The sequence below is a fragment of the Thunnus thynnus genome, chromosome 15 (genome assembly GCF_963924715.1).
Source record: "Thunnus thynnus chromosome 15, fThuThy2.1, whole genome shotgun sequence".
NCBI classification, from domain to species: domain Eukaryota; kingdom Metazoa; phylum Chordata; class Actinopteri; order Scombriformes; family Scombridae; genus Thunnus; species Thunnus thynnus.
Window position 1 is genome coordinate 26,533,064 of NC_089531.1, and position 14,552 is coordinate 26,547,615.

General features: G+C 40.4%; 1 protein-coding gene across 2 annotated transcripts; it reads left to right on the forward strand.

Moving 5' to 3' along the window:
- The first annotated feature begins 10,758 nt into the window (after positions 1–10,758).
- Positions 10,759–13,608, forward strand: stmn1a (stathmin 1a). Of its 2 annotated transcripts, none has more exons than XM_067611578.1 (5): positions 10,759–10,842; positions 12,631–12,674; positions 12,771–12,943; positions 13,119–13,310; positions 13,406–13,608. In XM_067611578.1, exons 2-5 carry the CDS (start codon positions 12,659–12,661, stop codon positions 13,478–13,480), a joined length of 456 nt encoding a protein of 151 aa, XP_067467679.1. In that variant the 5' UTR covers positions 10,759–10,842; positions 12,631–12,658; the 3' UTR covers positions 13,481–13,608. The 2 variants fall into 2 exon arrangements, with proteins under 2 accessions (XP_067467679.1, XP_067467680.1); XM_067611579.1 differs by having other exon boundaries at positions 10,810–10,907.
- The last annotated feature ends 944 nt before the right edge of the window (positions 13,609–14,552 follow it).

A 14,552-nucleotide genomic window follows, 5' to 3' on the forward strand; every position in this document is an offset into this window, starting at 1 on the left:
TCAATTTGGTCCAGAGCTAGAATCAAATAGCCATGCATCTTAAAGTAATCGTTCACCATTTTGGAAAATACACATATTCCCATTTTTGCTGGAGTTACATGAGAAGACTGATACCACTCTCATATCTATGTCACGCACTGTTGTTCTCTGACAGCCAGCGGAACAAACAGAATTATTACTCTCAACTCTGTCCCTGCCTGCTGTTTCAATGGGTGTGAGTCCCATCTGTTGGGCCTCATTTGGGAAAAAAACCCAAAACAGGACTATTGTGTGCAGACAAATGCCTGGAGCGACAGGACAGTGGGAGGTCGAGGCCAAGGTGGAAGGGTGGGCGGGGGGGAGGGGTCTTAGATCAGGAGAGAGCAAAGGACTAGCTAATGGGACGAATGGGCTTTACCGCAGGAGTGGTAGCTGTGGTCAGGAATCTGGATGTTGACACAGGCAATTGCTTTGACCTCAAGGGTCAGTTCATTCATTTTTTACAATTACAGAATACCTTGCCAAAACACCACTCAGTCCTTGCCGTCATCTTAATCAAATCGATATGAAGCTTTTCATAGGTATAATTTCAAAAAGACACTTCCACTCTATCTGCTAATCTCTATTAAAGCCATTATCATTTATTGATTATGAATAAAATATAATGATTGAAGTATCAAATTTAATGAACTCATATCAACTATGATGATGATGATATTTGAACTACATTTTATGTTTTACCAATTGCTTTCTTGGCTCTGGTTTATATTCTAAATGGGCAATAGTCTTTATATGCAAAACATGTAAATATTAATATTACAAAATATGACACATGGCATTAAAAAGCACAGTGTTTTTAAAAAACAGTATATGCAGGGATGTAGAGAGGAATTCCTGATATCATTACTCACTGCTTCTCTGGTTTTAAAATAACATTTTGTTGGTATTTATTAGGGGCTGCTGTGGCCTCCAAGAATTGTCACTACTGTCCACCTTGACAACACTGCCTGCACATATATGTAATAAGCTATAAGCCACATAACTAGGTTTTATGTTAAAAATGTATATGCTATTATTACTATATGCTGTTATTAGCTAGCCAAGCACATGTTGTTTACAAGTGGCAACCACTGCAGTGCAGAAGTGCCAAAAACAGGTCCTCGAATGGCCACTTGAGGCTGGCTCCAAAAGCGAGTCAATCCTCATAGACCCCAACTGTACGGGGAGTGATTTTTTTTATAACTCACCCTAAACAAACATTCACACAAACCTTTGAATACTATCAATGTTTGTAATATTAATCATTATCTGATTTGCATAAGATCCATAACTTGTGCACACAAGATTATAATTTATGTATACACATGAATGTCTTGTTAGCACAAGATGTACTCATCATATTTTAGTACTTTCCCAGATAGCATACGGAAGTGGGCCACTTCAGGCAATGATGTGGCACTGCGAGTGTAAACCAAAAGTTTCCCACATATGGTGCAGCAAATGTGGCCCGGTTATCTTAAAACATACCTAGGCCAGTTCTGACAAAGATACGGCACAATAAGTACTGGCTTGACTTGATGTGAACCTAAAGTGGCCGACATATGATATGGCAAATATGGCCTAAATACTATACAACAAATTTGGCCCACTTTTGGCATTGTATGGCACAGTCAGCACTGGCTGTCATAGTGTGAGCCTAATGTGGCCCACATTTGAGATAGTAAATATGGCCCAAATATTGCTGAACATTATTGGGCCCGTTTATCTTAAGTAAGCACTAGCTAATCAGGGTGTGAGCCTAGTATGGCCCATATTTGAAATGGTGAATATGGCCCAAATATGGTTGAACAGTATTGGGCCACTATAGGTAAAGATGCAGCGCAATTAGTACTGGCTAATCTGGAAGTGAGCCTGAGGTGGCCAACATATGATGCAGCCAATGTGGCCCAGTCATCTTAAAACATATCTGGGCCAGTTTTGGCCAAGATATGGCACACTGCTCCCAGAAGATTATTTTTCTACAGCAAAGCGTGCCCTGGCCTCCTCCTCTTACAAACATGGAATTTACTGTTCCATGTTAGTCCAGTGATCATTGTCGTAACAGTCCAGCCACAGTCCCCACCTCTAGTCTAAGAACTGGTTTCCATTGCCTTGTTTGGTGCAATTAGGGTTGAACCCCACATGTACCCAATTGAACTGATTAACTGATAGCACCTTGTTGGGGGCTGCACAGCGTAAGGCAGCTGTCTTTCCAGTGATACACAAATGCTTTATCCACAGGTCTCAGACTTTGCAAACCATGTTGACTGTGGTGACTGCAAAAACAATGTTGCAAGGCCTGTTGCTGGCAAACAGGGGTGCATTGCCAAAATGCCACCATTCCATGCAGGATGTGGGCCATATGAACATTAGAAATGTGGGCCAGTTCTTGTTTATTGGGTTCGTTCTTGGTTGACATGCGGTATTGCTATGGCTTTCTTGTTGCCCGGATCTGGCAAACAGGAGTGGAACGACCCAGTGCAATCATTCCATGCAGTATGTGGGCCAAATGAGGATATGGAATGTGGGCCCGATCAGGGCCAGAATAAAAATTAACTGTGGTCCAGATGTGGGCCAGATCTGGTTTATTTGTTTGGTTTTTGGTTTACATGTGGCATTGCTATGGTTTGCTTGTGGGCCGGATCTAGCAAACAGCCCAAGTGCCATCATTCCATGCGGTTTGTGGGCCACATGAAAGTGTCGGGTGTGGGCCGGATGTGGGCCACAGCAATTTTGCTATCTGGGTTGGGGGCTCTGTAGATTACTGACGTTAGTGTATTATCATTACAAAAGCACCATTGGCCAGTGCATAATGTGCCTGTATGTGAAATTATCGTACAGTATGAGACACATGTTTCACATCACATATTACTGTTTTAAAATAGTTTTCACATCTGGCAATCACACTGGCATTCATCACTTATTACACAGCATTGGCATAATAGTAATAATTAAATAAATAAAATATATCAAAGTTACCACAAAACTTAAAATATAGAAATACTCAAACTATTTTTTTTTTAGCTTCCCAGGATTAACGTGATGTCTCCATGAGCATAACTAACAAAGTCCTCCACTTCTGCGGCAGTTTTGTCATAATTGTTGGTTATGTGTGTGACTTCAGGATTTCATCATATTATCTTTTTGTTCCTGTTTGATGTATTTAAGAACAATAATATTAAGACTGAATAATCCATAGTTTAATCTATTATTTGAGAGATCACAAATATTTTATATATATTGTATTTTCAATGACTTTTGTGATCCAGCTTTAAATAAAAAATCACAACCTATTCAGAATTGACAGCACAGCACTGTTGTGCAACACACTGTACATTCAGCACATGAGGAGCCATCATTCAGACATACACACATTTACAGTATGCACACACATGCAGAGCAAATGTGGGGTGGGGGCAGGGATGCTGAAGCCACTTCTAGACAGCCTGCAGCCTCCCAGAGCGGAGAGCCGCTGAGTTAGAGATTATGTAACCCACAGTTACATAAAAGTTATCACTATACTTAAACATGACTACCCTATAGGTTTGGATTCATGGAAACAGGGAACATACTGTGTCGCCTTGCATGCCATATTTACAAAAAAAGGCTTTTGTGTTCCTTGTGAATCAGTGTTTGATTTCTCATAGGGTTGAATACCTTATTGGCGCTCATCACGTTACTCTGCCAATACATAAACCTCTGTGGAATATGTGTAATTGCTGTGTTCTGGCAACCTGCACATGTAACAGCCTCCTTTCTGCATGCCCCAGACATACACATTACGCCTGCAGGCTTCCTATCTGAAAAATTACAGGACCAACCAATAGAGGCGCAGCCTAGGAACACAGAGGACTCCCGGTCCCCATATTCCCTGATCTGTTCACTATTGGATCCTGCTGCCTCTGTGGACGGGAGGGAATGAATGGGAGGGTGGGGAGGTGGCCCACACTATGTTTGTGTGGACTAAAAATGGGTCAGGCTTCCAGCTCCAGCCACAGCACACACCAGCATGGCTGAGTGCTTCTGAAAGGAGGGTCTCACTCCTCCGCCGTCTTAGAAGGAATGCACCCTGTGGATCAGCTGCTGATATGTGTGTGACACAGTGGCAGCCCAGTAGGAGATACATAGATTATTAGTAACCCCCCTTGTTTCCCATCATGCAACCACTTGCCCTCTCTTTTATCACAAAGCTTTGAAATCTCAATGCAGTTAACCCAATGTGCTGCTTCATCGGACAGCATCCTCCTTTAGCGTGAAAATGTTTTTAACACTTTCACAATGCAGGAAACTCATTTCTGAGGAGACAGCATGAATAAATCAAGGCGGATAAACATAAAATCTAAACCTTAATATTGGAAGAAACCTCTGAGCAAGCAGAATTTACTCCCTGATGATCAAATTGGACCATGAATCATTTCTGCCAAGCTGTTTTTGGAAATGTGAGGCCTTGAAAATGTTCAGTTTTGCTGTTGAAAACTCATCGAAAAATGTAAATGAGCAAGTAAATTTCCTGTTTCAAAGCAATGACCTGAATACCGAAACTGATTTTTCAAATCTTAGCCACAAGGCTGAATGTATGAAAAGATAATCAGCAACACAAACACACACATAAAGTCCAAAACACTTGCTCCCCCAGACACAAGATACTTTACCAAGACCCAAATCCTCTTCCAAACACACACACATCTGCAAATTTTGGCTGGTTCCGCCACTGGACCGTGCTGACAGACAGCCCTCCTGTGCCTTCCCCCGCCCTGCCCATCTCTCTGCCCCTCTCTCATTTGCCCGTCTTTGTCCTGTGAAGCACCACAGATCCAGTTAGTGAGGGAGACTGATGCTGGCAGGCCGTGAACACCATCTGCTCCTCTTCACCAAGACAGAGCCGCTCAGAGCACTGAAATGACTGAACACACAAGACACAACAGGCTCCTATTGATAGGTGAAAAATACTGCAGAAAGACTACGTGACAACTATTATTTTTCTGTTTACATCATTAAGAACAGTAAGATGGGTCACATTCGACCGGCGTAACACTGTATGTAAGTGATTAGTTGATTCATCGATCTATAGCAGATTGACTTGAGTGGTTTTTAGAATTGATCGTGTATTGTTTGGATCTTTATTTACTGTACAAATTATGTACCAATTCATTCTCTTTGGATTTTGTACATTTGGATGCACCAAAAGTGACACATAAGGTGCTACCATGTTGCTTTTTTAAGTTAGCTTATGGGATAAAATCTACACAGCGTATCCACCCTACAGAATTCCTACAGTATATACAGAATATTGATCCCCATAGACAAGATAAACATGGTGATGTTAAAGGATCAGTTCACACAAATTCCAAAAACCTATTTTTTGATTTGCCTGTAGTATTATGTTGCCATCAGTGGTGGAAGAAGTGCACAGATCCTTTACTTGAGTATAATTATCAATACTTAATTACAATGCAAAAAGTAAAAGTCCTGCCTTTAAAATCCTACTTAAGTAAAAGTATAGAAGTATTGCCCACTAAAAAAACTTAATGTAATAAATATACTTAATGTACTGAAGTTCAAGTACTGGTTTTGCAGATAATTTGGCTGTGACTGATATATTAAATACATTCATAACCAGCATCTTACAGTTGTAGCAGGTCGGAGCTAGTTTGAACTGCTTTAAAAGGGTCACAAGATAAAACTGACCAGTTGTGAGATGATAACTTGGGTAGGAAAGAAGAAAAAACATAGTTCGGTTACATACATTTGGATTAATTTTTTCATAACTTTTCTTTAATCTTTGTATTTTTGTGAACTATGAGAAAGTTTTACCTTAAACAGTAATTTATTTGAAACCATGTGAGGAGGAATTTAGAGAGAAAATGTCTCTTTGGTGGACCTGCTAGAAACTCATAGACATCTGAAACATGACAAGGGGACATAAATACATGGATTTTTTGCAAGGGGCCACAGGCCAGAAAGTTTTGGAACCACTGTTTAATCTTTAACAATTATTTAACAATGCAGTGTAATTTATAAGCTCATCATTATGGTTTTTTATGTAAATTCTTAATCTGAAAAGTAACTAAAGCTGTAAAACAAATGTAGTGTAGTAAAAGGTATATTTCTTCTGAAATGTAGTGTGGAAGTATAAAGAGGATAAAATGAAAATACTCAGGTAAAGTTCAAGTACTTTAAAATTGTACTAATGTACAGTACTTTAGTAAATGTACTTAGTTACATTCCACCACTGGTTGCATTGCAGATAGATTTTGTTTTATGTCGTGTTATGTTAGATCACACCTAACATGCAAGAATCTACCTTGTCAGTCTTCAAGTTATGCACCTGTGGCCAAACCACAGTGGTTTGGACCAATCCAAGTAAGTCTATCTGTGTACTCGCAGTATCTACATGACACATCCACTTGGTTAGGCTCAGGCATGAGCAGTGAGATGGTTAGGGTTAGGGGTCAGGGTGGTGTGTTGTGCAGCATGCTGTTCCAGTGACAACATCAGGGGGTATATGTCATGTGTAAAGTGGGCGTGACATGTAGTAAAGTGGGTGTATTGTGTAGGTCTGCAAGACTTCAGATAGACCCTTATCGACCAATCAGCATCCTATGAAGAACTCCTGGCAGCTGTGGGCGTGGTTTACGTGTGACGACAGGGAGAAGGGTCTAGCTGCAGTCTTGCAGACTCACCATGACCCTACATGACATACCCACTTTACTATACGACACAATGCCCTGATGCTGTCACCCTGACGGCATGTTACATGACCCCATGATAGATAGTAATAGACAGATGGTTCATCATATCACATGCCAAGTATTTTTTTAAAGTGCCTGCCCTTTTCCAACAGTTTGAAGGATGAATTCTCAGATGGTTCTGTTTAACAAACCATCTGGTGCATCAGGTGAATAAACTGTATGTGTCTGCAAGAATTAGAAAGCTGTCGTTTTTCTTGGGAGGACAGTCCTCCAAATATACTTTAAAGGACCAGTGTGTAGGATTTAGTGGCACCTAGCAGTGACGTTGCAGATTGCAACCGACTGAATACCCCTGCTCCCTCCCCTACCCTTCCAAGCGCAAAACTTGCGTAACATGTGAAAGGCCTTCTCTAGAGCCAGTGTTTGGTTTGTCCATTCTGGGCTACAGTAGAAACATGGTGGTGCAACATGGCGGGCTCCATAGAAGAGGACCCACTCCCTATGTAGATAGAAAGGGCTCATTCTAAGGTAACAAAAACAAAATGATTCTTATTTTCAGGTGATTGTACACTAATTAAAACACACTTATGAATATTGTATTCCATTTCTGCCAAGTCTGTTCTGCTAGATGTCACTAAATTCTACACACTGCACCTTTAAAAGAAACATTATTGCTGCCTGCAAATATGTTCACTGTAGTTATTTTTCAGTGTAGGAAGCATTAGATTCTTGGTGCACAGAGCACAGGCCTTTGAAATTAGAGACAAGGATTTGCATGCTGAGTCCTGTGTGTGGTTAGGTTTAGGCAACAAAAAGACTTTGGTTAGGTTAGAAAAAGACAGTGGTTTCAGTTAAATATTGAAAAAGTAAACAAATCCAGTTTTGTGCTTAAAGTGAATGTTGTCTTTTTCAATATTCAAGACCACAATCCTTCCCTAACATCAAGAGCTGTGAGTGCCTAAACAGAACCACACAAACATTAATAATGCTTTAGTCGCTGTAAGTGACTCAAAGCTTAGTAGATACATTCAGTATGAACATTTTGTGACTTTGCACATTAATTAATCAATAAACAAATGCAATCCAGACAACAAAACATTTCTTAGAAAATGTATTTTGCAAATGAGTGTTATGAACGTAATCTCTAGTGTCTGAGACTTCTAATGCCTCAGACTGTGATGGACATGAACTGAATTTTCTTCATGCTAAGAATCTAAAAACTCAGCAGAAGCAATGTTTTGGTTGTCCTGGATAATCCACAGTCTTTATTGTCATATTAGGATTGCTTTCTTTTCTACATTTCATATAATTTAGAAACTGACAACATTGTTCTTCAGAAACAAAATATGTAACTAACTCTTGTAAGCTGTGATGAGTAAATGTCATCATTTTAGAAATTTTACAGACTAAAAAAATAATCATTTATTAGAAAAGAATTAAAAGATGATTATTTTCTCCCTGACTATCTTTATTTTTCAAAATTGGACAAAATTGTACTGCTTTGCATTTATAAAGTTAATACATTCACACTGCTCAGTAGCTGCACTCTTGCATTGCCGACCACTGTGCAAGTCCTGCAGTAACAGTGGGTTTACTTCTCAAAGGCACCTTTACCCTTATCTGTCTGAGTGTGTTATTCTTTCAATTTTCCCACCCAGACTCTGGGGATTTGGACTGGTGACCTTTGGGGAGTGAAGAATGATGTCTGAGTGCTGATGTGAGTAATTATAATTCACTTCAGACTGTGAGACCATGCAGCCGTGCTGGTGACTCTGCTACTGTAAAGTGTGAGACTGAATCAAGCTGAATGTCCACAGGCTATCCATGACCATCTGATCAGTCCAGCCAGAGCTGCACTCAGTGACACAACGGAGGAGAGGACATGCATCCACTGTGCAGCATGGACTGATTTCTCCCTGTCTGCACTCACACATCCAACTGAAAGTCCCTTCAACAAAAATATAAATCAGTGGCCCAAATCACAAGATGAAATGACATCCAAATGGCAACAGTAAAAATAGATCTAACTTGGGCCCTGTGGTTACAAATATTTTCAGTGCATCTTCAATGTGACTGAAAAAACACTGATCTGCTCCTCCTGTCATCAGAATAATGTTATACTAAAAATAGAACAGAATAAATCAAATACTCTGGGTTAGGTCGATTGAAGCTGAATTCAGTCCAGGCATTGGCATTTACATAATGCCTGGCAGTTTCATTGGAAATTGGTTGCCAGGAGCCACAAAGATTCAGAGATATCACTTAAAACCTACAGTTTTAACACTAGATTGGATTTGCAGATGAACAAATTAAGAAGAGCACACGAAGTACTTCAACTTCTGGGAAACATAGATGAACAACAGCTTCGATAATTAATCAGATTAAAAGGGACAGAACATTTTAACTGAGAAGGACCAAAATTGGGTTTTGTGGAAACAAATCAGCAACACAAGGTTGAATCTTATGACCAATTATTATTTAGAGTATAGACAGTGGAACAGGGCTTGCTGGGTGTTTACAGACGCAAAAGGCATTATAATGACAGCAAAAATAAGAAAAGTTGATATAAAATATAACTTCTTTTCCGAAGCTTAGAGGGTTGCCAAATTTTTCAGCTGTTTCCGTGACCTGGTATTTTTGAGGCATTATCGTATAGATTCTGAGGGTGAAAAGATAAATTCTAAGGATTTGATTTCATCCTTTCTTGTTACGATGTGTCCTGACAGTCCTTTAAAGGGCGACTGTCAACTCACTTGAAAATGACAATAAGCCTGTTTCTCCAAGGATGCAATTTTTGACTGTCACGTCAAACATCTTGTGAATGTGACCTTCTGACCTTTAAGCACTAGAACTGAAATGTACACCATGGACTGAGTTTATATCATACCACAACAGCACCTCCCTCTACTTCCCTTGCATGCCTGGCATACTGGCCTTTAAATCATGCACCAGTTGTTATTGCTAATTCAGCTTTGTTAACTTACAGAGTAAAGACTGTGTGTGTCGATGTCACTGATCAGCTATATAGGAACATTGGGCTACAGCTGACTGCTCCCAATAAATTCAATTTGCTTTCAGGGCATCTGCTGTCCACATGTCTCACTTAAATGTTGTGTCAGGAGTGAGGACTCAAACTAACAAGGATAGCAGCACAGTCATCCTTCTTATACATCCTTACATATTCCAGTGTTGACTTTGCCACCTGTGTTACATTCATGTCACAATTTCCCTACAGGAATCCTTTGCATCTAAATGTAAAATTATATTTACCTTACTGACTGTTTCTGCTCCTCCTTTTCCTCACAGAAGGGTCAAAGGTCAGGGTCAGAGCTGGTAGGGATGTAGGGGCTTGAACCTGTATGATCTGTCTCAAGATTGGCCTCTTTCAGTCTTGTCCTGCACTTATTTTGACATCATACTGACAACAGTCTCATTGCACAGGGTGTGCCAACATCAAGGCCCTAAATCTAAAATCTCCAAATAGCCTAAACCAAACATATCAAAATGTGTATTTTTAGTTATCATAATGGGGAGTTTGTTTAGATTGTGTGGCTAAGAATCTCCTGTGTTTTTATTTACTTATTTATTCTAGTTTTGACACCATATCTTCTAGTGCTGTGTAATATAGTGAAACCCTGAAATCATGTAATGCTTCAGTCATGGACATGAACTAAACATTTTTAAATTCATAACGTTTCAAATGCGAAAAATAAAACCATTTGTGACATTGAACCTTCCAACATACACTTATATTAATAATTGGGTGGGGCAACAATCACTTTCGGGGGAACAATGAACTCTAAAACTCCCATAATATGTGTTTTTCTTATATATGGCTTTCAGTAGATTATCATGGATTGTTACTTCACATAATTTGCCCTCCATTGTCATGATAAATTCTATTAAACACATTTTTTGTAGTGGAGTAACTGAAGCTCATTGTCTACACATAAAGTCACAAATAACTACAATTCCCAGAAGCCCCCTGGAGTTGGGGTCCAACCAATGGTTGGCAGCAAACGGCGTGACGGCACTCGCGTTGGTCCATTTATGTGCGAGCTTTTACAGCTCGTGCAGAGGGCTCGCGGTAAACTCTGTGAGAGAGGAGCACAGCATCCACGGCTTGTTGAAGGTGGGTGTGACAGACAGCATCTTTATTACCCTCCAAAAAGTCTACAGGAATTGTTTTTTTAGTCTGTAAGTACAAACATAGCTGAGTTCATGATGTTGTAAAGAGATGCAGCCGAGACAAGTTTAATATTTTAATGTTATAGGCATTATTTTTGGACGGTCTGTTTGAATTTTTGTTCATCCTTTTTTGTTGTGAATTGTGTGTTCGTTAGTGTAGCACTGGAGCTAACTAACACTGACTGATAAGTTGTAGGTGGATATCTTCGATTTAGTGAGGCTTTTTAAAAAAAATCGTTTGGGATTATTTCAACGAAAGAAAAGACAGAAACGGCGCCTGGCAGTGTGCTTTATGGCGGGTGGTTCGCCTATTGTATGGTGGGAGACACTGGCACAGCACCGACAGACAGACAGACAGACAGACAGACGAGGACAGACTTGGAGGACTTCTTTCATGTCGGTGAAATCGGTGGGCTGCGGCCACATTTTCCCAATTCTTATACACACCCTCCACCGCACTAGTGTGTATGTGTGTGTGTGTGTGTGAAAAGCTTTTTTTATTCGACATTTTCTGTGGAAGCAACCTGCCGTCAGCTCTTCTTTGTTTGCAGCTGCTAGTCACGTCGCTGTCAAAAGCGCCTTTGTTTGATGCTGCTTATTATGCTTGAGCTAATGACACCAGCAAACTGACTGAAACCTGTGTCTGAATGAAGGAGACGTATCGTCATTGTCAACGAGGACATTGTTAAGACGATGTCAGGCAACAGTTCAAAAAAATGCCAACCGTGGGTGGCAAATTGGTGTTTGCAAGGTGTGGGCATCTGCCAAATCTCATTCTAATTGGGTCAAAATGAGATTTCTATAGTGTTTTTTGGATTTATATGGGAAGCAGACGTCAAAAAGAGACACATTTAGCTAGTTGGAAGCCTTTTATGCAATATCAGGGGAGGGGTCTTTTCTTTCAATGAGCCCAGCTGGTTTTGGTAATCGTTTATGACTCTCATTAACTACTTGACCAAATGACATGACAGCTGTTTGTCATTGTTCTATCACTTCCTCAGATTTATAGTCAATTTTTGAAATTTGGAAGTCTTTCAAATGATATATTTGTTACATTAGAGGATCAGTCTATACCAGCTCCCCCCTCCTGCATGGTTAGTCGGCTGTTGTTGTACACTTGTGTATTCACCCCCCCTCCTGTGGCTCAAACACATGGTGAAAAGAACAGGTGCTCCCTGATGATGATTTTCCCCAGATATTCTCATTGCTCACTAATCTGATTTCAGATGGTGGATATTGGCTGTTAGTAGGCCGGGTGTAGGCCTTGTCTGCACCTGGCACTGCCTGCCGTACCCACCCTGATCACAGCCTTTTGTTTCAACAAAATGTGGCTTGTGTCGTTCATTAACAATTAAGGCGGCGGTAGATGGGTCTCTGAAAGGCCTTCCTCTTGTCTAGTGAAGCGGCTCAATGGCTTGCAGATTGATCTGAATGTCACTGCTGCCACAAGTTTGAAGATAAACAATGGTGTGTGTGTCCTGCAGGCGTTGAATGCCTTTGCCGTTATGTGGATTGATGGGCGGTGGTTGGCTGCAGTGCTGAAGACGGCCATGGGGTGTCGACTGAGGGCCTTGTTTTAATCTGGCTTTTTTTGAAGGAGGTGGTTGCTAGGATATGCTGTGAAAGAGCCGCTAGAGGTCACTCATTTGAGAGGCATCTGCTAACATGAATTAATCAGACAGTAAATCACTGTCACAACAATTTGACTTTTTTCTTCTATTTTTCCCTTTAGGTAAATTGACCTGCAGCGCACTCTTAAGATGGCAGCCTCTGAAGGTGAATTATAGCTTAAGTTTCTTTTTTAAAAATGTAAATCATTCTGAATAATGGTTCAGTGTGCTTTAATGCGTTGTCTTGCCTTTTTCTGTGCAGATATCCAGGTCAAAGAGCTCGACAAGCGGGCTTCTGGCCAGGCCTTTGAGGTCATCCTGGGTGCTCCTGCCCCAGACGCCAAGGGTGAGTTCCCCCTGTCTCCTCCCAAGAAAAAGGATGTCTCACTGGAGGAAATCCAGAGGAAGCTGGACGCTGCAGAGGAGAGACGCAAGGTAAAAATGTCTTCAATATAATAAACTTTGAGCCCAGATTGTCACAGAAACAAAAACATACATTTTTTATTTATTTTAAAATCTGAAGCTCATCAGTTTCATACATTTGAATGCGTGTGGAGGATGTTGGGTGGGAAAACTAAAATGTGATATTTTTTTAACCGTGCTTTTTCAGAACCATGAAGCCGAGGTTCTGAAGCACTTAGCTGAGAAGCGTGAGCATGAAAAGGAAGTGCTACAGAAAGCTATGGAGGAGAACAACAACTTTAGCAAGATGGCAGAGGAGAAGCTCAATCAGAAGATGGAGGCCAACAAAGGGAACCGCACAGCAATTATGGCAGCGATGAATGAGAAATTCAAGGAGAAGGTTAGTGTTTCACATGATAGTAAATGGATACTCTAAAATAGTTTGCTGCCAGGATGTTGGGACTTAACCTTGCATTTTCCTCTTCTGTTTAACAGGACAAAAAGTTTGAAGAGGTGCGAAAGAACAAGGAAACCAAAGAGAACTCAGAAGAAGGCACTTCGGAAGACTGAAAGTCACCAACGGGGGATTGTATAGGGTTTTTTACGTATCCAAAGATTGATTTATTTTTTGTTCGGCCAGTATTTTTGTTGTGTTCACTACCCACCTTTTTGAAATAAAACAAGTTCCACTTTGTGAATTTTTCAATTCTCCTGCTATAAGTGTACTTGCGCTGGTTTTACATGTGGATTATTTTCCCCCCTTGTCGAGTCTAATCCATCTGATATGTAGCTTGTCAGTGCAGCTTCTGCCCTTTTTGAAAATTAGCAGTGTGTACTTATCCTTTTTGAGGAAGCATGTTTCTATGCATAGGTCTTTTATCCCTGCCTATTTCATAGTGCATTTTGAAACTGTCCCTGTGAACCACACCTGTTCTCTGCACTTACTGTGTATTTTAAAAAAACAACAAAAAAAAAAGTAGCACAAGGTTTGATCAAGGCGTTGGCTGTTACACATACAGGTGTTTTAGTGCAGCTTTGCTACCCAGATTCTGCTAGTTTGCTCCTGCAGATCATGTTTTGTGCCACTGCTGATTCTTCGCTTTTGTAAAAATATTGGGGTTGTCTTCAAAGCACATGACTTCTTGCTGTACAGCTGTGAATTAACATGCCAGACATGTAAATGGATGCCATCTTGAATATCACTGAACAGGGGTCTACACATGGAATGCATAAGAGCAATACACTTTGGCATCTCAATAGATTCAGTGGCTAGTTGACTTGAACTGTTGTACTAAAACAAATTAAAAAAAAATGCAAACAAACTGTTTTGCTTGGTGTTGAAATTATTGTGTGTGTTGTCCTACTGTGGCAGGTTGAGCAACAAAGCATTTTCTCCATGAACAACTCCAGTTTATAAATGTCTACATTTCCATGTTTTCAAGCAGACACTGTAACCTCTCCAGTCAATGAGACTGAACTTATAAGGTTCAGCACTTCTTAATTGTGCTTCAATAACATGACAAACCGAAATATTGACTTCTTGTAAAGTAATTGATCTTGACTGGTTATATATAAACCGCTACAGTGGACAGTACTGAAATGATGCTCAAATGTATGTTGCTCCCTGCTGGAGGAGAGGTGG